This window comes from Pelobates fuscus, chromosome 1 (assembly GCF_036172605.1).
Source record: "Pelobates fuscus isolate aPelFus1 chromosome 1, aPelFus1.pri, whole genome shotgun sequence".
In the NCBI taxonomy this organism is placed as follows: Eukaryota; Metazoa; Chordata; class Amphibia; order Anura; family Pelobatidae; genus Pelobates; species Pelobates fuscus.
The window spans coordinates 496,891,315-496,916,952 of record NC_086317.1 but is presented as its reverse complement, the minus strand read 5'-3'; the positions used below and the strand labels follow the sequence as shown (position 1 = coordinate 496,916,952).

Here is a 25,638-nt window from a genome sequence, read left to right as displayed (position 1 = left end):
CGCCACCGGCCAGGACAATCAGAGCAGTGAAAGCAAAGATCTACTGCTGAGGCATAGTTCTCCCATGTGACGACATGCAGAGACAGCTCGTAAACACTTTCGCATTGATGAGAGACAGGAGAAAGCTTATATCAATCCCAGCTTAGTGAATCCGGTCCTCCAGGTATAATCAGAAGTTTTAGTTCCATTAGTCTGCATGCTTAGCAATGTATGTGCAAATCAATCTGTGTCCTTTTGTTATGTGTACCTGGCTGCACACTATGCGTGTTTGTAAAGATCATGCAATTGTTGGAGAGCGCACTCTCTTGCTGGAGTAGGTAATTAAGACAGTTCACTTTTTCTGGAAGGCACTTGGCAACCCATAATGGCGAATGTTTAGGCTAAGGCCACCATTGGTGATTGCGTAGCTGTGGTTTTGCATATCAGTTGCTCTGGTTGAATATTTTTGCCAAGTTGTGTACAGAAGGAAACCTGTTACTTCTCCTGCATTTTCTCCAGGATGGGAACAATCATATCAAACTTGGGTCGCTTGGCTGGGTCCTCATTCATACAGATCTTCATCAGTTTGCAGATATGTGGTGAGATACCAGGGGGTATTGTGGGACGGAGGCCTTCCAGGGACACCTGTAAAACATCCCAACATAATTACTTGCCTTAGTCAGTGCAACCCAATGGGGATGGATTCAGCAGTCTGGGCCACACTTGGGTGGCAGAGATCAGCAATTTGGGTCATGGGGACCAAATGCGTCAGTGCGGGGCATCAATAGGAGACAGAATTCAACAGTTTAGACATAATTCAGGAGTTGGGACCATGAAGTATTAATTTACTGAAAAAGTTCTGTTCCATAGTGGAGAGGTACTGGTAGTCTGGGTCATTCCTTTGTGAAAGGATTTATTCACCAGATAACGCCATCCATATTGGACAGAGATAACCAGCCACAGTATCCCAATGTGACATGATTGACTAATCACAGCATTACGGCCCCAGCATCAATGATAAGAAAATAAAAGTCTGTTCTCTGTCACTCACCTTCATGCCAATCTCCATGTTTGAAAGGTCAGCAAAGGGAACTTCACGCGTTACTAGCTCCCAGAGAAGAACTGCAAAGCTCCACATGTCAGCCGAACGGCGATTAATGTCTTCAGGACGCTTCTGGAGAGCTGAGAAAGATCAATTCTGGGGGTTAATGCATTAAATCATAAATAGTAGGGGAGAGATTACTCCTTATGCAGATACTCTAACTCCAGCACCGCATTCACATTTTACACACACTTACCCCATCCCCGCATTAACACCTCACAGACACCAACTCCATCCTCGCAGACACCAACTCCATCCCCGCTGTGGCGAAACCAGCTTCGCCACTGTGAACTGGAGAGGCCTGGCTGCTGGCCTCCTGCCCGCTGACTATGGCCCCTGGACGTGTTGCACTTTAGAAACTATATTTGGGCAGGTAATAATTTGTATTGCTGCTGCTGGCCCTTTAAAAGCAGCGATGGACATATTGGAACTTTTGGGACTACTGTACCTTTAAGACTGTGGAGCGTAGTACAGTAATCCTGCCTTTAATACTTTAATGTCATGTATGTATTGTTGTATGCAGTTACCTGGGTTATATATATGTACAGCATTCATCTGATTGTTCGGTAGAATCACTCCATTCATTGTATTGAGTGAAACTACCGAACAACCAGACCACCCAGGACTAAGTGTGCCTCCAATTACCGTTTGCAACAATGTTGCAAACGGGTAATTGGCAATCAGTGTAATGTATTCTTTGTCCTCTGGGTGGCCGCCATTCGGGAAACAAACACGTGGCGGCGGCCATCTTAAACTACCGAACAGCGGTGTTTTGCCGTCGAGTGTCTGGAACTAAAATCGGACACTTGACTAGGCAAACACCGCTGAGACCTCCATACTTCCAGAAATTCGTATGGAAACTACCGAATGACCCGCCGTTCGGTAGAAACAACCCCACAAACAAGGGAATTCATTCAAACCCTCTCCAGGCTCTATAACACAGGCAATTCGCCTGTTTTCATTCCCTTGTTTGTGACCGACCGCAGGGCCAAAATGCATGGAACTGTTTTCGGATACTTTACCCATGCGGTCGGTCAAATCTTTGGAACCCCATATCTCACGAACCATTCATCCGAATTACTTGAACTTTGGATATGTTGTCCCCCTGAATAAGGGCTATCCAGCGATGCTGGATTTAAAGGTGTACCCCCTGTTTTTGGGGTACATCCAGGAATTGGGGAAAAGGGTGTACGGTATAATTATGTTAAGTGCTAATCTAAGGGGAGGAAATGTGTGGGAGGTACATCCATGTGATTGGTTAAATTCATCCTCCCCCTGGGAGTGTCCTGTATGTACTTGTTTGTAATAAAAGCCAGACTGGGTGTCCCAGTCTTGAGTTCCTGCTTAACCCTCAAAATGAGTGTCGTCTCGTTCTTGGGGGGGATTGGATTGTAAGCTGACTGCCAAGAGTGTAAGCCGATTGTATGCTTTTCTTGTTCAGCTGTTCCAGTTCGGAGTGTTATTTCGTATCCAGATCGGGAGTGTGGTGTTCTGCAGTAGCTGTGCCTGTATCCAGAAAAGGGGATTATCGCCTAAACGCATTTTTCCCCTTTTATGCTGAAACGGTCCGTTACAATTGGTGGCAAGCGGCGGGATCGTTCCTACAACCAGAAGGACAGCTACAGAACACCAATTCCTTGGAGTTACAAATTGAGGGCAACGTTAGCATTCGTGCAGCGCCCCTGGCAGCAGAGGTATCCAGCGACTTGGAGCAGACAAGTATGGAAGGCTCTGACGCTGAAGATGATTTTATGGCCAAGGTGAGGCAGCAAGTGGCCCAGTATGGGGGTTATATATCCATGGACACATTCCAGGGGATCTGGAACCAGGTCATGGCTGAGCAAAACTCAAAGATGGACGAAGAGTATGATGAGCAGGAAGAGTGGTACAGCAGCAGAGTAGAGGCTGCATCCGAGGAGGTTAGCCGCCCCCCCCCGAGGCGGCAGGAAGAACCCGAAGTAGGGGTCCTCATAGATTGGTCCTGTGAGGAACCACAACAGGCAGGTGGAGATGGGACCGAGGTCTCTCTACCGGCCCTACAGGGATGCTGGGCAGTCGGCCCAGATCCCCAGCGGCAGTGTGTAACCCAGGGAGCTGATGGTGTCGTCCATCCTCCCCAGCGGCAGAGTAAGTCCCAGGGAGCTAAAGGTGTCGTCCTTCCTCCCCAGCGGCAGTGTGTGTCCCAGGGAGATGAAGGTGTCGTCCTTCCTCCCCAGCGGCAGGCTGAGTTACAGGGGGCAGAGGTTGTTGTTCCTGCCCCCCAGCAGAAAAGTGATGTGCCAGGAAGGCAGTGTGAAGTAAAGGGAGAGGAGAGCAGCGTCCTCCCTCCCCAGCGGCAGTGTGTGTCTCCGGGAGCTGATGGTGTCGTCCATCCTCCCCAGCGGCAGGCTGAGTTACAGGGGGCAGAGGTTGTTGTTCCTGCCCCCCAGCAGCAAAGTGATGTGCCGGGAGGGCAGTGTGAAGTGAAGGGAGAGGAGAGCAGCGTCCTCCCTCCCCAGCGGCAGTGTGTACCCCAGGGAGATGAAGGTGTCGTCCTTCCTCCCCAGTGGCAGCGTACACCCCAGGGAGATGAAGGTGTCGTCCTTCCTCCCCAGTGGCAGCGTACACCCCAGGGAGATGAAGGTGTCGTCCTTCCTCCCCAGCGGCAGGCTGAGTTACAGGGGGCAGAGGTTGTTGTTCCTGCCCCCCAGCAGCAAAGTGATGTGCCTGGAAGGCAGTGTGAAGTAAAGGGAGAGGAGAGCCGTGTCCTCCCTCCCCAGCGGCAGGGTGTGTCTCAGGGAGCAGAAGGTGCAATCCTTCCTCCCCAGCGGCAGTGTGTACCCCAGGGAGCTGATGGTGTCCTCCTTCCCCCCCAGCGGCAGTGTGTACCCCAGGGAGCAGAAGGTGCCATCCTTTCTCCCCAGCGGCAGTTTGCCATCCAGAGAGAGGAACTTGTTACACCCTCTCTCCCACGGCAACCTAACCCACCAAGGGGAGATGTTAAGCCCCACAACTGTGCAGATGGGACCGTAGTCTCTGCACTTACAGCACAAGGGATAGGGACGGTCGGTCCTGTTCCCCAGCCTCAGTGTGATGGATCCAAAGGGGAGACAGTCGGTCTCCCCCTCCAGCAGTCGAGCTGTGCACCTAAAGGGGAGACAGCCAGTCTCCAGCAACCAGACGCCCACCAGACTACTCCCGTGGTAGTGCTGGCAACAGGACAGAGTACCGCTGGTCTCTGCCCCCTCAGCAACCCACCAAGGCAGCCTACCCGTCTCCCACGCAGCAGTGGTGAAACACCAGAACTTGGACAAAATCCTTCCTCACCCAGATGTAGTAACCGGTTAGTGTGGGTGGGCTGCTCTGTTATTTCTGTTTTGTGGGTGGGTTGCTGGACTAACCAGGGCACTGACCGGCAGAAAGTCAGGTACCCTGTTAGTCTAATTGGCAAAGGGGAGAAATGTGGCGAAACCAGCTTCGCCACTGTGAACTGGAGAGGCCTGGCTGCTGGCCTCCTGCCCGCTGACTATGGCCCCTGGACGTGTTGCACTTTAAAAACTATATTTGTGTAGGTAATAAGGGTGTACGGTATAATTATGTTAAGTGCTAATCTAAGGGGAGGAAATGTGTGGGAGGTACATCCATGTGATTGGTTAAATTCATCCTCCCCCTGGGAGTGTCCTGTATGTACTTGTTTGTAATAAAAGCCAGACTGGGTGTCCCAGTCTTGAGTTCCTGCTTAACCCTCAAAATGAGTGTCGTCTCGTTCTTGGGGGGGGATTGGATTGTAAGCTGACTGCCAAGAGTGTAAGCCGATTGTATGCTTTTCTTGTTCAGCTGTTCCAGTTCGGAGTGTTATTTCGTATCCAGATCGGGAGTGTGGTGTTCTGCAGTAGCTGTGCCTGTATCCAGAAAAGGGGATTATCGCCTAAACGCATTTTTCCCCTTTTATGCTGAAACGGTCCGTTACACCCGCATTAACACCTCACAGACACCAACTCCATCCCCGCATTAACACCTCGCAGACACCAACCCCAGCACCACATTCACACCTCACAGACACCAACTCTATCCCCGCAGTCACACCTCACAGACACCAACTCCATCCCCGCAGTCACACCTCACAGACACCAACTCCATCCCCGCAGTCACACCTCACAGACACCAACTCCATCCCCGCAGTCACACCTCACAGACACCAACTCCATCCCCGCAGTCACACCTCACAGACACCAACTCCATCCCCGCAGTCACACCTCACAGACACCAACTCCATCCCCGCAGTCACACCTCACAGACACCAACTCCATCCCCGCAGTCACACCTCACAGACACCAACTCCATCCCCGCAGTCACACCTCACAGACACCAACTCCAGCCCCGCATTCACACTTTGCATAAGGTGTGAATACAATATTGTGGTTAGTTTCTGTATAGACACTGATCCCAGCACCGCATTCACATTTTACACACACTTACCCCATCCCCGCATTAACACCTCGCAGACACCAACTCCATCCCCGCATTCACGCCTCACAGACACCAACTCCATCCCCGCAGACACCAACTCCATCCCCGCATTAACACCCCGCAGACACCAACTCCATCCCTGTATTCACGCCTCACAGACACCAACTCCATCCCCGCATTAACACCTCGCAGACACCAACTCCATCCCCGCATTCACGCCTCACAGACACCAACTCCATCCCCGCATTAACACCTCACAGACACCAACTCCATCCCCGCATTAACACCTCGCAGACACCAACTCCATCCCTGTATTCACGCCTCACAGACACCAACTCCATCCCCGCATTAACACCTCACAGACACCAACCCCAGCACCACATTCACACCTCACAGACACCAACTCCATCCCCGCAGTCACACCTCACAGACACCAACTCCAGCCCCGCATTCACACTTTGCATAAGGTGTGAATACAATATTGTGGTTAGTTTCTGTATAGACACTGATCCCAGCACCGCATTCACATTTTACACACACTTACCCCATCCCCGCATTAACACCTCGCAGACACCAACTCCATCCCCGCATTCACGCCTCACAGACACCAACTCCATCCCCGCATTAACACCTCACAGACACCAACTCCATCCCCGCATTAACACCTCGCAGACACCAACCCCAGCACCACATTCACACCTCACAGACACCAACTCCATCCCCGCAGTCACACCTCACAGACACCAACTCCATCCCCGCAGTCACACCTCACAGACACCAACTCCATCCCCGCAGTCACACCTCACAGACACCAACTCCATCCCCGCAGTCACACCTCACAGACACCAACTCCATCCCCGCAGTCACACCTCACAGACACCAACTCCATCCCCGCAGTCACACCTCACAGACACCAACTCCATCCCCGCAGTCACACCTCACAGACACCAACTCCATCCCCGCAGTCACACCTCACAGACACCAACTCCATCCCCGCAGTCACACCTCACAGACACCAACTCCATCCCCGCAGTCACACCTCACAGACACCAACTCCATCCCCGCAGTCACACCTCACAGACACCAACTCCATCCCCGCAGTCACACCTCACAGACACCAACTCCATCCCCGCAGTCACACCTCACAGACACCAACTCCATCCCCGCAGTCACACCTCACAGACACCAACTCCATCCCCGCAGTCACACCTCACAGACACCAACTCCATCCCCGCAGTCACACCTCACAGACACCAACTCCATCCCCGCATTAACACCTCACAGACACCAACTCCATCCCCGCATTAACACCTCGCAGACACCAACTCCATCCCTGTATTCACGCCTCACAGACACCAACTCCATCCCCGCATTAACACCTCGCAGACACCAACTCCATCCCTGTATTCACGCCTCACAGACACCAACTCCATCCCCGCATTAACACCTCGCAGACACCAACTCCATCCCTGTATTCACGCCTCACAGACACCAACTCCATCCCCGCATTAACACCTCGCAGACACCAACCCCAGCACCACATTCACACCTCACAGACACCAACTCCATCCCCGCAGTCACACCTCACAGACACCAACTCCAGCCCCGCATTCACACTTTGCATAAGGTGTGAATACAATATTGTGGTTAGTTTCTGTATAGACACTGATCCCAGCACCGCATTCACATTTTACACACACTTACCCCATCCCCGCATTAACACCTCGCAGACACCAACTCCATCCCCGCATTCACGCCTCACAGACACCAACTCCATCCCCGCAGACACCAACTCCATCCCCGCATTAACACCCCGCAGACACCAACTCCATCCCTGTATTCACGCCTCACAGACACCAACTCCATCCCCGCATTAACACCTCGCAGACACCAACCCCAGCACCACATTCACACCTCACAGACACCAACTCCATCCCCGCAGTCACACCTCACAGACACCAACTCCAGCCCCGCATTCACACTTTGCATAAGGTGTGAATACAATATTGTGGTTAGTTTCTGTATAGACACTGATCCCAGCACCGCATTCACATTTTACACACACTTACCCCATCCCCGCATTAACACCTCGCAGACACCAACTCCATCCCCGCATTCACGCCTCACAGACACCAACTCCATCCCCGCATTAACACCTCACAGACACCAACTCCATCCCCGCATTAACACCTCGCAGACACCAACTCCATCCCTGTATTCACGCCTCACAGACACCAACTCCATCCCCGCATTAACACCTCACAGACACCAACCCCAGCACCACATTCACACCTCACAGACACCAACTCCATCCCCGCAGTCACACCTCACAGACACCAACTCCAGCCCCGCATTCACACTTTGCATAAGGTGTGAATACAATATTGTGGTTAGTTTCTGTATAGACACTGATCCCAGCACCGCATTCACATTTTACACACACTTACCCCATCCCCGCATTAACACCTCGCAGACACCAACTCCATCCCCGCATTCACGCCTCACAGACACCAACTCCATCCCCGCATTAACACCTCACAGACACCAACTCCATCCCCGCATTAACACCTCGCAGACACCAACCCCAGCACCACATTCACACCTCACAGACACCAACTCTATCCCCGCAGTCACACCTCACAGACACCAACTCCATCCCCGCAGTCACACCTCACAGACACCAACTCCATCCCCGCAGTCACACCTCACAGACACCAACTCCATCCCCGCAGTCACACCTCACAGACACCAACTCCATCCCCGCAGTCACACCTCACAGACACCAACTCCATCCCCGCAGTCACACCTCACAGACACCAACTCCATCCCCGCAGTCACACCTCACAGACACCAACTCCATCCCCGCAGTCACACCTCACAGACACCAACTCCATCCCCGCAGTCACACCTCACAGACACCAACTCCATCCCCGCAGTCACACCTCACAGACACCAACTCCATCCCCGCAGTCACACCTCACAGACACCAACTCCATCCCCGCATTAACACCTCACAGACACCAACTCCATCCCCGCATTAACACCTCGCAGACACCAACTCCATCCCTGTATTCACGCCTCACAGACACCAACTCCATCCCCGCATTAACACCTCGCAGACACCAACCCCAGCACCACATTCACACCTCACAGACACCAACTCCATCCCCGCAGTCACACCTCACAGACACCAACTCCATCCCCGCAGTCACACCTCACAGACACCAACTCCATCCCCGCAGTCACACCTCACAGACACCAACTCCATCCCCGCAGTCACACCTCACAGACACCAACTCCATCCCCGCAGTCACACCTCACAGACACCAACTCCATCCCCGCAGTCACACCTCACAGACACCAACTCCATCCCCGCAGTCACACCTCACAGACACCAACTCCATCCCCGCAGTCACACCTCACAGACACCAACTCCATCCCCGCAGTCACACCTCACAGACACCAACTCCATCCCCGCAGTCACACCTCACAGACACCAACTCCATCCCCGCAGTCACACCTCACAGACACCAACTCCATCCCCGCAGTCACACCTCACAGACACCAACTCCATCCCCGCAGTCACACCTCACAGACACCAACTCCATCCCCGCAGTCACACCTCACAGACACCAACTCCATCCCCGCAGTCACACCTCACAGACACCAACTCCAGCCCCGCATTCACACTTTGCATAAGGTGTGAATACAATATTGTGGTTAGTTTCTGTATAGACACTGATCCCAGCACCGCATTCACATTTTACACACACTTACCCCATCCCCGCATTAACACCTCGCAGACACCAACTCCATCCCCGCATTCACGCCTCACAGACACCAACTCCATCCCCGCATTCACGCCTCACAGACACCAACTCCATCCCCGCAGACACCAACTCCATCCCCGCATTCACGCCTCACAGACACCAACTCCATCCCCGCATTAACACCTCGCAGACACCAACCCCAGCACCACATTCACACCTCACAGACACCAACTCCATCCCCGCAGTCACACCTCACAGACACCAACTCCATCCCCGCAGACACACCTCACAGACACCAACTCCATCCCCGCAGACACACCTCACAGACACCAACTCCATCCCCGCAGACACACCTCACAGACACCAACTCCATCCCCGTATTCACGCCTCACAGACACCAACTCCATCCCCGCATTAACACCTCGCAGACACCAACTCTATCCCCGCAGACACACCTCACAGACACCAACTCCATCCCCGCAGACACGCCTCACAGACACCAACTCCAGCCCCGCAGACACACCTCACAGACACCAACTCCAGCCCCGCATTCACACTTTGCATAAGGTGTGAATACAATATTGTGGTTAGTTTCTGTATAGACACTGATCACAGCACCGCATTCACATTTTACAGACACCAACTCTAGCACTGCATTCACACCTTACACAGAAACTAACCACAATATTGTATTCACACTTTACACAGACACTGATGCCAGCACCGCATTTACATTTTACACAGACACAAACGCCAGTACCGCACAGACATTTCATGCAGACCATCTATATATCTAGATCTAGTGTTTTTCCTTTCCGTAAGAAATGCAGAACTTTAAACATACCCTCAGGTGCCACCCAAGCTGGGCAGTACATCCGACCTGGACATTGAAACGAAAGTTTGACATCAGCCATGCTGATCCGAGCAGTCATATCTTCATCAATCTGTCAAGGAGAGTCAACAAGGTGAGAGACTGACAGAAAAGACAAACAGGAAGAGATATGTGCCGGAAGCCTTTGGAGATGAAGGACGCAGAGGTTATAGATGGAGATATATTATGGACAAAGAGTGAATGAAGAAAGTGGGTGTGCGTGTGGGGACGGATGTCTTTCTAATAAAAATAAATTTAAAAAAATAAAAAAAAGTTTTGAGTGGTAGTAGAAAAACAGAGCTATCCATTACATTAAGGGGACCTTTAATAAATAACAGAAAGCAATGGTGGCATGCAGTAGGGGCATCGAATTAAGAAAACAGTTCTATAGTGTTCAAACTCAAGGAAATCGGTCTAGATGAAAATGCTTGTTCTTGGGTAGAACATTGGCTTAAAGACAGAGTACAAAGAGTTGTCGTTAATGGTAAATTTTCAAGCTGGACAGAGGTGGCAAGTGGTGTCCCTCAGGGGTCTGTTCTGGGACCCCTTCTATTTAACATGTTTATAAATGATCTTGAAGACAGCATTGAAAGTCATGTTTCAGTGTTTGCAGATGACACAAAACTTTGTAAAACAATACAATGTGAGCAAGATATTACTTTGCTGCAGAGGGATTTAGATAGACTGGGGGACTGGGCACTCAAATGGCAGATGAAATTTAATGTTGAAAAATGCAAAGTTATGCACTTCGGCGTAAAGAATACACAAGCAACGTATACCCTTAATGGAAGCGAATTAGGGATAACAACACACGAAAAGGACTTGGGAATTGTTATAGACAACAAACTATGCAACAATGTGCAATGTCAATCAGCAGTGGCCAAGGCCAGTAGGGTATTGTCATGCATGAAAAAGGGCATTCATTCTCGGGACGAGAATATAATTTTGCCTCTTTATAAATCACTGGTAAGACCACACATTGAATATGCTGTGCAATTTTGGGCACCTGTTCTAAAGAAGGATATTATGGCACTAGAAAAAGTGCAGAGGCGGGCTACAAAATTAATAAAAGGAATGGAACATATCAGCTATGAAGAAAGGTTAACAAATTTAAACCTATTTAGTTTAGAAAAACGTCGCCTGAGAGGGGATATGATAACATTATACAAATATATTCGAGGCCAATACAAACCATTGTGTGGAAATCTATTCACAAACCGGACTTTACATAGGACACGAGGCCATGCATTTAGACTAGAAGAAAGAAGATTTCGTCTAAGGCAAAGGAAAGGTTTTTTTTTACTGTAAGAACAATCAGGATGTGGAATTCTCTGCCTGAAGAAGTGGTTTTATCAGAGTCCATACAGATGTTCAAACAGCTACTAGATGCATACTTGCAAAAACAGAATATTCAAGGATATAATCTTTCAATGTAGGGTAATAACTGCTTGATCCAAGGATAAATCTGACTGCCATTCTGGGGTCAAGAAGGAATTTTTTTTTTTTTTTTTTTTTTCCTAGCTTGTTGCAAAATTGGAAGTGCTCCAAACTGGGTTTTTATTTTGCCTTCTTTTGGATCAACAGCAAAAAAACAAATGTGAGGAAGGCTGAACTTGATGGACGCAAGTCTCTTTTCAGCTATGTAACTATGTAACTATAGGAAGAATGCTGGGTGTGAAAAGGGGAGTTGATACAGAAAGCAGAACTTCAAAGAAACGCACCATTACACTGCGGCTGTTAAGATAGTGTCGTGGGATGAGTGGTTCTAGAGTGTGAAGGAATGCCATCCCACGGGCAATGTCTAGGGCAAACTTCACAGCTTGACACTGGTCCACCACCAGACCTAAAAAAAATTACAAATAAATAAAAAGACGCACATGGATGTAAGCGGAATAACAAGCATTAGCGGAGTCACTCAAACACACGTTCTGAGTTGGCAAAGTCAGAACGTGTCCGCTTACAGGCACTGTGTCACTCAAAACATGCTATTACTCACTTGTTCCCTCATGTAAAACATTGTATAATGATCCATATGGCATCCAGTGGGTAATCAATATAGGTTGGGGAGCAGGTGGAGACTGACAGGCACCCAAAACTGGGAGAACATTTGGGTGAGAGAAAATCCTAAGGAAATGAGAGACAGAAAAAACAAAACAAAAAAAAAAACACAAAACTAAAATCAGGAGGCCTAGGAGAATATTCTACATGAAACAGGCACCAAATGACAACCCTGCCATGGGTCAAAAACGTAGACACTGCATGACAATGGCACAACACGGCAAAACGCAGATACCATGTGAACTCATGGAGAGAAAACATTGACATGGGTCCAAATGTCAGTTGTAGGTGACCACCAGAATTGATGGGTTGATTCGGTCTTATTAAGAACAGCTTTTGCCGGTATTTCTTACCTTAGTTTGGGGTATTCTTCATTAAAGTCTCGACTCTTCCTCGTACTCCAGTCTCGTATTTTCAGAAGTTTAATAACAATGTCATTTCCTTGCCAACGTCCCTTCCACAGCTGAAAAGTAATCCAAGGACGAGATAAAGAAATGGTGAAGAACATTTTTTTGCACATTAAAAACAAATAGTAAGGAAATTACCAAAACATTTACTGATACATTACTGGAATTGCTCCAAAATGGGAGAGTTGGCTGATAGACAGGAGGTCTATTGGTCAGACATGCATGACTAGCTTAATAACAAATAAACAAGGTGACCGGCAGCTAGACAAATCTACTGGCAGAGGGAACAGGAGGCTGGATGCCTTTGAAGATCCCACTCCCCCTTTGTGAGCCGACTGGCCACTAACCCGGCACTCTCACCTCTCCAGAATGATTTTCATTGAGTTTGTGAGTACGCGTTAACTGAGTGTAATCAATCCCAGCTTGTTTATTGAGCGTACCATTTCCTGTAAAGGAAATAAAAAATAAAAAAAAACACAAAAATGAAAAAAACTGTTTTTAAAAAAGGAGTTAGAGGCAGAAAAAGAAAGAAAAGGGAAAGCAATAGAAAACGGCAGAATACATAGATGAAAAAAAAAAAAAATATATATATATATATTTATTTAGAGGAATCGAGAAGACCGGAAAAAGAGAAACGGCTACAAGACAGGGATAGGTTCAGCCAGAATACCAGGAATAAGGAGCAATAAACTGTAATCATCTCACGTGGTCTGGTTCGAGTTGTCCCCTTCCAGAAGGTGTCCTTATAAGGGATCCGGTTCATACTCTGACCCATCTTCTCCGCACGATCTGTGGAGGAAACCACAAAAAATGAGGGACCCAGTCTATACAGTCTATACTATGTACCATTTTTTTGTGTTATAGGAATTTACTACATGGAATATTTCCTACATACATCTGTACATGTATAAGTATCATTTTCTATTGGTACACAGGGAGTGGTGTGTGTATTTGGCACTTGTTGTTTTCAAGTACATTTACTTTACCATTTTAAGATGGAAGGTAGACTGACCAATCCTTCACACAGCGCGGTGTAAGATAGGCTGACCAATCCGTCATACAGCGCGGTGTAAGATAGACTGACCAATCCGTCACACAGCGCGGTGTAAGATAGACTGACCAATCCGTCACACAGTGCGGTGTAAGATAGACTGACCAATCCGTCACACAGCGTGGTGTAAGATAGACTGACCAATCCGTTACACAGCGTGGTGTAAGATAGAAGGTAGACTGACCAATCCGTCACACAGCGTGGTGTAAGATAGGCTGACCAATCCGTCACACAGCGCGGTGTAAGATAGGCTGACCAATCCGTCACACAGCGCGGTGTAAGATAGGCTGACCAATCCGTCACACAGCGCGGTGTAAGATAGGCTGACCAATCCGTCACACAGCACGGTGTAAGATAGACTGACCAATCCGTCACACAGTGTGGTTTAAGATAGACTGACCAATCCATCACACAGCGCGGTGTAAGATAGACTGACCAATCCATCACACAGCGCGGTGTAAGATAGACTGACCAATCCGTCATACAGCGCGGTGGAAGATAGACTGACCAATCCGTCACACAGCGTGGTGTAAGATAGAAGGTAGACTGACCAATCCATCACACAGCGCGGTGTAACATAGGCTGACCAATCCGTCACACAGCGCGGTGTAAGATAGACTGACCAATCCGTCACACAGCGCGGTGTAAGATAGACTGACCAATCCGTCACACAGCGTGGTGTAAGATAGACTGACCAATCCGTTACACAGCGTGGTGTAAGATAGAAGGTAGACTGACCAATCCATCACACAGCGCGGTGTAAGATAGACTGACCAATCCGTCATACAGCGCGGTGTAAGATAGACTGACCAATCCGTCATACAGCGCGGTGTAAGATAGACTGACCAATCCGTCATACAGCGCGGTGTAAGATAGACTGACCAATCCGTCATACAGCGCGGTGTAAGATAGACTGACCAATCCGTCACACAGCGTGGTGTAAGATAGAAGGTAGACTGACCAATCCGTCACACAGCCCGGTGTAAGATAGGCTGACCAATCCGTCACACAGCGTGGTGTAAGATAGAAGATAGACTGACCAATCCATCACACAGCGCGGTGTAAGATAGACTGACCAATCCGTCATACAGCGCGGTGTAAGATAGACTGACCAATCCGTCACACAGCGCGGTGTAAGATAGACTGACCAATCCGTCACACAGCGTGGTGTAAGATAGACTGACCAATCCGTCACACAGCGTGGTGTAAGATAGAAGATAGACTGACCAATCCGTTACACATGGTATTATGACCTAGTAGATGGACCTACTGAACCGATAGAAGGTGTAGTGTCATTAGTCAAATATACATCCTCCTGGCCTCAGCCAACACGCTTACCTCTCAGAATCTCTCGCAGATGGTTTTTGCCTTTATCCAAAGGGGTTTCTCCATATTTATTACTAATATAGATGAGTGCAGAGTTGTTAACTAGATCCTAAAAAACAAAACAAAAAACACAGATTGTCCTACATTGTGTAAATGAGCCATAATTTGTGCAGAAATGGTTACAAGAACAGGTAATACATAGTTTGGCGATGGGGGGAGGAAGGGGCTGAGTGACACAGGGGGGTTTATCAGCAGGGGGGGGAATGAGTGACGGCAGGGAGGGCTATCAGTGGGGGGGGGCATGAGTGACGGCAGCGAGGGCCATCAGTGGGGGGGCATGAGTGACGGCAGCGAGGGCGATCAGTTGGGGGGGCAATGAGTGACGGCAGGGAGGGCTATCAGTGGGGGGGGGGAAGGATGAGTGACGGCAGGGAGGGCTGTCAGTGGATGAGTGACGGCAGGAGGGGGGATGAGTGACGGCAGGGAGGGCTATCAGTAGGGGAGGGGGGATGAGTGACAGCAGGGAGGGCTATTAGTGGGGGGGTGAGTGACGGCAGGGAGGGCCATCAAGTGGGGGGAGGAATGATTGACGGCAGGGAGGGCTATCAGTAGGGGGAGGGGGATGAGTGACAGCAGGGAGGGCTATTAGTGGGGGGGGGATGAGTGACGGCAGGGAGGGCCATCAATGGCGGGGGGGCAATGAGTGACAGCAGGGAGGGCTATCAGTAGAGGGAGGGGGGACGAGTGACAGCAGGAAGGGCTATTAGTGGGGGGGGGGATGAGTGACGGCAGGGAGGGCCATCATTGGGGGGGGAATGAGTCACGGCAGGTAGGGCTATCAGTGGGGGGGGGGGATGAGTGACGGCAGGGAGGGCCATCAGTGGGGGGGGGATGAGTGACGGCAGGGAGGGCTATCAGTAGGGGGAGGAGGGGATGAGTGACAGCAGGGAGGGCTATTAGTGGGGGGGGGATGAGTGACGGCAGGGAGGGCTATCAGTGGGGGGGAGGAGGAGGAAGGATGAGTGACGGCAGGGAGGGCTATCAGTAGGGGGAGGGGGGACGAGTGACAGCAGGAAGGGCTATTAGTGGGGGGGGGATGTGTGACGGCAGGTAGGGCCATCAGTGGGGGGGGGGATGAGTGACGGCAGGGAGGGCTATCAGTAGGGGGAGGAGGGGATGAGTGACAGCAGGGAGGGCTATCAGTGTATTAGGAAAATTTGGGGTGTAATTTAGTTTGTTATATGACAGACTGTTCAAACCTCAGCAACGTCATCCTGTCCCCAGAAGCAGGCGTAGTGCAGCGGCGTGTTCCCATGCTCATTGACAGCATTCACATCCGCTTTGTACTGGATGAGCTGAAAGAAGGACACACATTCTGAATGGATCCTGCTTGAGGCCTGTTCTGGGTCTGTGTGATCATATCAACAAGGGGTAACAGGGCACTTACCTTCTGCACAATATCACGATGGCCATGGCTGGCAGCAAGGTGTAGCGGAGTGTCATCCCCTCGGTTCATAACATTGATCCGCGCACCTCTCATTATTAACATGTCTACGATATTACTGCGGCCCTCGCGGCAAGCCCAGTGCAGCGGACTGAAGCCATGGTCATCGCTGCAATCAAGATAAGGGATTATATTCAGAATGAGAAGGCGTAAATCCCGGAGAGCTCCAAACAAAATGGAAATTAACTGGGTTTTAATTTAAGAAACGCTCACATTGCACCCAGCAAACATTCAGCTACCGAATAACTGGAAGATTCTCCACCTCGATTATTGGACCTTTTGTGACCATCTTTACCACGATGATTTGCTGTATTTCACCACTCATTCATGGATATGTAGTTATTTTTATGGCTGGTAGGATCTGGTTTGTAAAATACCCTCCTAGCAGTAAATACCATTACCGAACTGTGTTTTAATCTCCATCTTGTCCAGAGACTGCTTCGATCCACCAAACCATCCACAGAAAAGAAAGAGTTGGGCACAATACAGATCACGACTGGTTCTGTGTTGGGATTTTGGAACCGATTGTGTGTCCTGTCGGAATCACACCTAAAATACTTATTAGAAACTTGGTGGAAACCCATCTACCTCAGAGACCAGTGGATTTTATTGCATTCATTCACCCCATTTTTAAAACTCTCACAACATGTTGGTGCCTGCTCACCCTTGGTTCAGGTCGTTCTCGGTGTTATCCAGCCACAGGCGGACAGCCACTGCGTTTCCTTCACGGCACTGGGTGAATATATCATCCATGCTGATCACAGACAGGAGAACCTATGCTGGTCTTCAATCAGCAACTGAAGAAAGAAACAGGGATTAAATCAGCACTTACATAATTCTGGGTGTTTTGCGTGCGCATGCACACAGTTCTACAGAGAGAGAGACACACACACACACAGAATACCAACAAACCCAAATGTAGCTCCGCTGGCAGTTCTATACACACACAGTTATACAGAGAGAGACACACAATGAATACCAACAAACCCAAATGTAGCTCCGCTGGCAGTTTACAGACAAACACACACACACACACACCATGATTACCTATAAACCCAATAGTATGTTTGGACAGGGTTAAAACACACGCAGGACAGCCTTGGACAGCCTTGGACCTTGAGGCGCTGTGGTACCAACATGAGAATTTAATGTGAATTTCAAATTTAAAGGAACACAAACAAGCATGTAATTCTGACCCTATAGTGTTAAAAACACATTAGGAACCTATTAACAGGTAGAAAACATACCATTTTTCCCAGCACCGCACAAGTCCCATAGGAAAGCTTAGGATTGGATGAGATGGTCAATTCTGATTATCTCAGCCAAAGAGGTGGTTTGGGGGCAGGGTCAAACACCGACCTGGCAGCATTTCCTCATAGGTATACATTGATTTTTAGCGTTTGCAGGGAGACATTGAAATAGAGATGCATCAAATAAGTGTTAGACAACGCAGGAAGCAGCTCCTTCAGCTGCATGCTGGACATTAAGCTGTAGCTGGTCTGGTGACTATTGTGTCCCTTCTAAGCCAAAAGTAGCCAAACCGGGAGCACAGCTGCAAATGTTTCCAGCTTAGCTATTTCTACCCTGCATCTGAAATGTACTTAGAATTTACCTTGAACTCTCCATTTAGTAAATAACCCTGAAAGTTTAGAAAGCGCCAGAATTTTATTTTACGCATTCGAAGTATATAAGAAAAAACAAACAAACCCCACAGCAGTAAAAAAATAAAAATAAAGGCATTAAGTGCCTCACCAATACACCAATTGCCCAGCCTGGCTACACTGCTGGGGGTAGAATGGCACGTTCACCTTCAATTGTCTTTAAAGGATCACTATAGGATCAGGACACAAACATGTATTCCTGTCCCTATGATGTTAAAACCACCATCTAGCCCCCGGGGCCCCTCATGCCTCCATAAATATAGTAAAATCTTACTGTATTCAAGCCTGAAGCTGTGACTCTGCATGCTGTTAGACTCAGAAAAATAAACAAGCAGTCTGCTGACATCATCAGAAGTGGTAGTCTGATCCAATCACAATGCTTCCCCATAGGATTGGCTGAGACTGACAAGGAGGCAGATCAGGGGCAGAGCCAGCACAATTCAAACACAGCCCTGGCCAATCAGCATCTCCTCATAGAGATGGATTGAATCAATGTATCTCTATGAGGAAAGTTCAGTGTCTGCATGCAGAGGGAGGAGATACTGAATGTTTGGATGCATTTTAGGCAGCCATGACCCAGGAAGGATCTCTAACAGCCATCTGAGGAGTGGCCAGTGAAGTTATCACTAGGCTGTAATGTAAACACGGCATTTTCTCTGAAAAGACAGTGTTTACAGAAAAAAGCCTGAAGGTAATGATTCTACTCCAAATACTTCATTAGTTTTGGGGGTATTTAAATCAGGTCTTTTTTGCAGCTATCTAGTCTTGATAAAGTCCCGTGGGCGGGACGAAACGCGTAGACGTGGCTGCATTTCATCACTGGACCCGCTGTGTTTTCCGGCTGCCTATTTTGATTTTACCTTATTTTTCATTTTAGCTATTCATTATTAGTTTTTTGTTAGTGAAGGTTCTTTGTGCCATTTCACTCCGGATCCCTGGAAGGTGAAGACCTTCGGGTTCACTGACCGCCGTTTCATCTACCTATACCGCGGTCTTTTGTGAAGACTCCGACCGCGGTATAAGTTCACGGCTTGTTTGTGTTCCATCGGCTGCAGCTGTGGGTGGTCTGCTACAACTACACCGCGGTCTTTTTTGAAGATCCCGACCGCGGTGTACTTCATTGCCCTCTGATGGAGGTCTGCTGCTTAGAACTCATACCTATTTTTCTTCATTTATGGTCTACTTAGTTCTGCTTTTTCAAGTTTCGATTTCCATATATGTACACACCTCGGTGGGGGGCCCACACCGAGGCAGGTCCTATTTTCCTTTATTTATTTTTATTTTTTCCATTTGTATACATGTGATGTTGTTTCTTTTTCATATCATTTGTGCCACTTATTAGGCAGCTGGTTTGATATTCTACTTTATACAATGCATACTATGGATCTAGAATATAGAATTCATTGTGCATTGTTGAGAACAGTGGGTTCATGTTTATATATTTTTATTCATTTTTTGTTTGTTTTGATTGATTTACTTATATTTATTTGTAATTTTATCTACATTTATAGTGATCTTATATGAGTTATAACTCAATAAATATATTATACATTTCCTAAAGTATTAACTTTTGGGCGCACATACTTTGATTTTTGAGCTTTCACTCATTTCTAGACGCGTGTGAAACGTATGTAGCTGCCAGTTTTAGTAGTTGTGATTCATTACACCTTGTAACTATTTTTTTAAATGATTCTACTCACCAGAACAAATTCAATAAGCTGTAGTTGTTCTGGTGACTATAGTGTCCCGTTAATCCCTGTGACAAAGACTATGGGCCATGTAAAAAGACATGTTAAAAACCATTGACTTCCATGGAAAATCCGAACCACTGAATCCATCTGGGTAATTTTTGGATAGGTTGGTCACCCAGATCAGGGCTATCCGAGGATGTGACTCTTGTGGGGTTTCCATGGATCGTGGGGGTACTTTTGGGGTGTTTGTAAATTGTGTGTTTTTCTGTACCTGGAGATAATTAATTATCTTTGAGACACAGAGGAGGAGTATGTTGAATGTATTGCTTGTCTGTGCCTCTTCCCCTCCCCCTTTTTCCTGTCCTATTGTTTCACCAGCAGGGCACTGTCCCAGAGACACTGCCAGACCAGTTTAAACTGGCTGCTATGTCCCTCCTCAATCTCCTATCAGCCCTTGCTATTGTCTGACCCCCCCCTTCCGTGTACTATAGTGCTCTATGTAACCTATTGTATGTAAATGAGGCTGTTGGGGGTTTAAATGTGTGAATAAATTGTGAGTGCTACTCCCAGTATTAAGCCTCGGCTAATGTGTGGGGGGGATTGCTATACTGCGTTACTTTCTTGGAGGAGAGGTTTACCCACTGGGTGCTGGATCCATGTGTTGGCCCAGGGTGGGAAGAGACGGCAAGAACCCAGCCAACCTGCGGCGGCTAAAGAGGGCTACAGTGCTAATGGTGTCCGGTGCAGTGCTTATAGTATCTCAGGGATAACTAGGAAGTGTGACTTGCGGAGGTACCCAGTCGGGGTACCAGGCGGTCCGCCACAATCCCCTCCCACCCAATGCCATGGCACAAGGAGGACTCCCCGTTTATTAATACGTTGCGTCTATGCATCTCTATGAGGCGATGCGGATTGCGCATGAACACTACCATCCCAATGTTTTGGATTTGATCAGTATTGATTACAGCAGTCAGGGGAGGAGGTGATTAAATCTAATAACCTTTATGTTATGTTCATTCTACTATTAATGAAGAAAAAAAATAGGAGAAGTCCAGGCACTCCAGGATACAAAAAGGCAAATTTAACGAACCCACTGCCACTCACAACGTTTCGACCTACACAGTCTTTGTCGAGCTGTAGGTCGAAACGTTGAGAGTGGCAGTGGGTTCAATAAATTTGCCTTTTTGTATCCTGGAGTGCCTGGACTTCTCTTCTATTTTTTTTCTTTATCAAGTATTTGGTTCCTGGTACTGGGACTGGTTACACCAGGATACTTTTCATTTGGGATTGAGTGCAGTTCCACATTCTACGGTTAATGTCAGAATTCCATGACGTTAAAGGAAAAGTGTAAGTTTATCAATGTAACTCCAATAAAAAGATCTAAGAAAAATAATTATATAGCAATCCGTAAGGCAAGATCATGGCCACTGGCACGATACTCACGGCGAGTAAGAATACGATAGTTGGCTTTTTGGGGGGAGAGGGGGCACGTTCATTATTTCTCATCTTAGAGCGTTTATTTAACAAACAGTGCACTGTAGTGGTTATGTTCCCCCAACACCCCCCAGTAAGCAGCTTGACAACTTACCTGGGGTCTCGGGAGAGCAGCTGGCACAGTGGTGACTGAGTGTAACTAGCTGCTGCTCCCGGTAGTGCAAGGCAAGCACCTGACGAACCATAGTAAGTTGTCAAACAATTTCTAACAGACTACATACTGCTTCATTAAGTTTTAAACACAATTTGCAAGCATTAGACAACTCTTTACAGGAAGTGTATGGGAGGCTGTACACATGCAGGCGAGGTGTGACTAGAGCTGTATAAACAAAGTGATTTAGCTCCTAAATGGCAGAGAATTAAGCAGTGAGACTGCAGGAGCATTATATATACACACCAAAACGTCATTAAGCAAAGATTGTTTTGGTGACAATAATGCCCCTTTAAATTCATGTTTATTTTCTTGAGAGTAAATTTACAGTCAATACAAACATTAAAACCGTTTTACATGGGGCATTGCACAGCGCACAGGAAAGATGAACCGATACAGGACCACTTCCTAGAAAACATGCATTTGCACCTTAAAGAGGAAGTTACAACAAGTAAAATAACAGAATTACATCAAACATCACGTTTTCACACATTATACATCAAGAATTTGCGTTCCAGCTTATTAACATATTCCAATGTGCAACCATTTATAAAGAAACCAATTCAAGAGTGTTGAAAAACGGGTCTGCAATTTCTTTGGATTTATTAAAGCGGCACTGTCATGCCGAACTTACCTTTCCTCAATCTCTTCCTCTTCTCCCCCTCTCTCAGGATCTGTTATTCTTTTCTTCCTGTCTTCTTTAGTTTTCTTTAAAATCATAAGACAAAGTAGGGACTCTTTGTCTTATGGAGGATTCCTCCGCTTGACCAGCTCTGACCAGCGGAGGAGCAAAGTGTGCTTCATTTCCGCTGGTCAGAGCAAATTTTCCCATGATCCCTAGCTTTCCTCCCAGTTCCCACAATGCTTCCTGTCAGTATTGCCGAACGTCCTGTCACTTAGACAGAACGCCGGCAAAACTGCCGAATTGCATCCTAACAGAATGAGAAGAGTTTCTCCATTGGTGTTAGGATGCAATTCGGTACTTTGTTCGGATCGGAATTTCATTCTAATGAATGAAACTCCGATCCTATTCATTGCTGTGGCTGCATCTTGCAGCCGCTTAGTAGATAACTCCCTAATTCCCACGGTATCAGAGAGCTATCTACTAAAAGGCTGAAAGACCTGAATTGGTCTTGAAGCCAAATGTACTAATACTAAGTAAAGATTACTTAGTATTAGTAAATAATATGCCCCTACTCGCTATACCGCGAGTAGGGGCGTGTCTAGTAAGCAGTGAGCAGCCTGTGGCTGCTCACTGTAGAAAAAAAATAAAAAAAATATTGCCCCCCACCCCTAAATGACGGGTGGGGGCCGTAAAGTAAAATAAGGGAGGGAGACCTATTGTCCCCCCCCCCCCCGGCCCCCACCCCTGAGCGGTGGGTGGGGGCCATAAAGATAATGAGGGGGGGGACCTACTGTCCTCCCCCCCGGCCCCCACCCCTGGGCGGCGGGTGGGGGCCATAATAGTAGTAGGGGGGGGGGACCTACTGTCCTCCCCCCCGGCCCCCACCCCTGGCCGGCGGGTGGGGGCCATAATAGTAATAAGGGGGGGGGGGACCTACTGTCCTCCACCCCCCGGCCCCCACCCCTGGGCGGCGGGTGGGGGCCATAATAGTAATAGGGGGGGGGACCTACTGTCCTCCCCCCCCCGGCCCCCACCCCTGGGCGGCGGGTGGGGGCCATAATAGTAATAAGGGGGGGGGGGGACCTACTGTCCTCCACCCCCCGGCCCCCACCCCTGGGCGGCGGGTGGGGGCCATAATAGTAATAGGGGGGGGACCTACTGTCCTCCCCCCCCCCGGCCCCAACCCCTGGGCGGCGGGTGGGGGCCATAATAGTAATAAGGGGGGGGGGGGGACCTACTGTCCTCCACCCCCCGGCCCCCACCCCTGGGCGGCGGGTGGGGGCCATAATAGTAATAGGGGGGGGGACCTACTGTCCTCCCCCCCCCGGCCCCCACCCCTGGGCGGCGGGTGGGGGCCATAATAGTAATAAGGGGGGGGGACCTACTGTCCTCCAGCCCCCGGCCCCCACCCCTGGGCGGCGGGTGGGGGCCCTAATGGAAAAAAGGGGGGGGGACACCTACTGTCCTCCCCCCCGGCCCCCACCCCTGGGCGGCGGGTGGGGGCCATAATAGTAATAAGGGGGGGGGGGGGATCTACTGTCCTCTCCCCCCCGGCCCCCACCCCTGGGCGGCGGGTGGGGGCCATAACGATAATGGGGGGGGGGAACCTACTGTCCTCCCCCCGCCCCCACCCCTGGGCGGCGGCACTAAGTAAATTCCCCCCCCCCCTCAAGGTGACTAGGGGTGCCCAAGCCCCTAGTCACCCACCCCCCACTCAAATAAAAAATGCCCCTACCTACCCCCGTCACCCTAAAAAATAGTGAGGGGGGAATAAAATTGCTAACCTGTAAAGTAAAATTAAACTTACCATTCGACGTCTTCTTTTTTCTAAAATCTTCATTTTTCAGCCCCAAAAAAGGCCAAATAAAAAACCATCATAGCCGTCGAACTAAAAATAAAATAAAAAACCCGAGCGCAAAAAAAAACCCCGACGAAAAAGAAAAAACCCGAGCGCACAAAAAAATAATCCATCTTCACCCATGGAGGGCTCCGCGCAAACTGAGCTCCGCAGGGCGGGGCAAGGCTTATAAAGCCTTGCCCCGCCCTGCAATTAGCCTAAGAACACTCTGATTGGTGGGTTTAAGCCAATCAGAGTGCTCTTTGTCATTTTACAAGCGTGGGAAAATTCCAAAGAACTTTCCCACGCTTGTAAAATGACACAGAGCACTGTGATTGGCTTAAACCCACCAATCAGAGTTTTCTTAGGCTAATTGCAGGGCGGGGCAAGGCTTTATAAGCCTTGCCCCGCCCTGCGGAGCTCAGTTTGCGCGGAGCCCTCCATGGGTGAAGATGGATTATTTTTTTGTGCGCTCGGGTTTCTTCTTTTTCGTCGGGTTTTTTTTTTTGCGCTCGGGTTTTTTATTTTATTTTTAGTTCGACGGCTATGATGGTTTTTTATTTGGCCTTTTTTGGGGCTGAAAAATGAAGATTTTAGAAAAAAGAAGACGTCGAATGGTAAGTTTAATTTTACTTTACAGGTTAGCAATTTTATTCCCCCCTCACTATTTTTTAGGGTGAGGGGGGTAGGTAGGGGCATTTTTTATTTGGGTGGGGGGTGGGTGACTAGGGGCTTGGGCACCCCTAGTCACCTTGATGGGGGGGGGGGGAATTTACTTAGTGCCCCCACCCGCCGCCCAGGGGTGGGGGCGGGGGGAGGACAGTAGGTCCCCCCCATTATCGTTATGGCCCCCACCCGCCGCCCAGGGGTGGGGGCCGGGGGGGGGGGGGGGGGAGGACAGTAGATCCCCCCCCCTTATTACTATTATGGCCCCCACCCGCCGCCCAGGGGTGGGGGCCGGGGGGGAGGACAGTAGGTCCCCCCCCCTTTTTTCCATTAGGGCCCCCACCCGCCGCCCAGGGGTGGGGGCCGGGGGCTGGAGGACAGTAGGTCCCCCCCCCTTATTACTATTATGGCCCCCACCCGCCGCCCAGGGGTGGGGGCCGGGGGGGGGGGGGAGGACAGTAGATCCCCCCCCCCCTTATTACTATTATGGCCCCCACCTGCCGCCCAGGGGTGGGGGCCGGGGGGGAGGACAGTAGGACCCCCCCCCTTTTTCCATTAGGGCCCCCACCCACCGCCCAGGGGTGGGGGCCGGGGGATGGAGGACAGTAGGTCCCCCCCCCTTATTACTATTATGGCCCCCACCCGCCGCCCAGGGGTGGGGGCCGGGGGCTGGAGGACAGTAGGTCCCCCCCCCCTTATTACTATTATGGCCCCCACCCGCCGCCCAGGGGTGGGGGCCTGAGGGGAGGACAGTAGGTCCCCCCTCATTCCCATTATGGCCCCCACCCCCCCTTATTACCCTTTTTTTTTTTACAGTGAGCAGCCATAGGCTGCTCACTTTTTAGTGGACATGCCCCTACTCGCGATATAGCGAGTAGGGGCATTGGGGAGATTTTAATCTCCCTTGTGCTATTATGGGGGTCATATTGACCCCCATAGAGTGAGGAGGGGACCTGGGGGGCTTATGAAGTGGTGGGGAGCAATGCTCCCTGCCGC

At 49.4% G+C, this 25,638-nt stretch overlaps 1 protein-coding gene across 2 annotated transcripts in view; it reads right to left on the bottom strand.

The window, feature by feature from the left end:
• Window positions 1–305: 305 nt before the first annotated feature.
• ILK (integrin linked kinase) overlaps window positions 306–25,638 on the bottom strand; it is a 42,186-nt gene continuing 16,853 nt past the window's right edge. Inside the window, exons 1-13 of one of the 2 annotated variants that reach the window (XM_063433433.1) lie at window positions 17,565–17,737; window positions 17,182–17,314; window positions 16,461–16,626; window positions 16,273–16,368; window positions 15,026–15,122; window positions 13,342–13,425; window positions 12,997–13,082; window positions 12,583–12,692; window positions 12,168–12,295; window positions 11,893–12,014; window positions 10,145–10,244; window positions 1,031–1,161; window positions 306–624 (exon numbers count right to left, since the gene is read on the bottom strand). In XM_063433433.1, coding sequence (XP_063289503.1) covers window positions 475–624; window positions 1,031–1,161; window positions 10,145–10,244; window positions 11,893–12,014; window positions 12,168–12,295; window positions 12,583–12,692; window positions 12,997–13,082; window positions 13,342–13,425; window positions 15,026–15,122; window positions 16,273–16,368; window positions 16,461–16,626; window positions 17,182–17,270 — 1,359 coding nt within the window. In that variant the 5' untranslated portion in view covers window positions 17,271–17,314; window positions 17,565–17,737 and the 3' untranslated portion in view covers window positions 306–474. Of the gene's footprint in view, window positions 625–1,030; window positions 1,162–10,144; window positions 10,245–11,892; window positions 12,015–12,167; window positions 12,296–12,582; window positions 12,693–12,996; window positions 13,083–13,341; window positions 13,426–15,025; window positions 15,123–16,272; window positions 16,369–16,460; window positions 16,627–17,181; window positions 17,315–17,564; window positions 17,738–25,638 lie in introns of those variants that run through there. The other variant, XM_063433436.1, reaches the window with a different exon arrangement.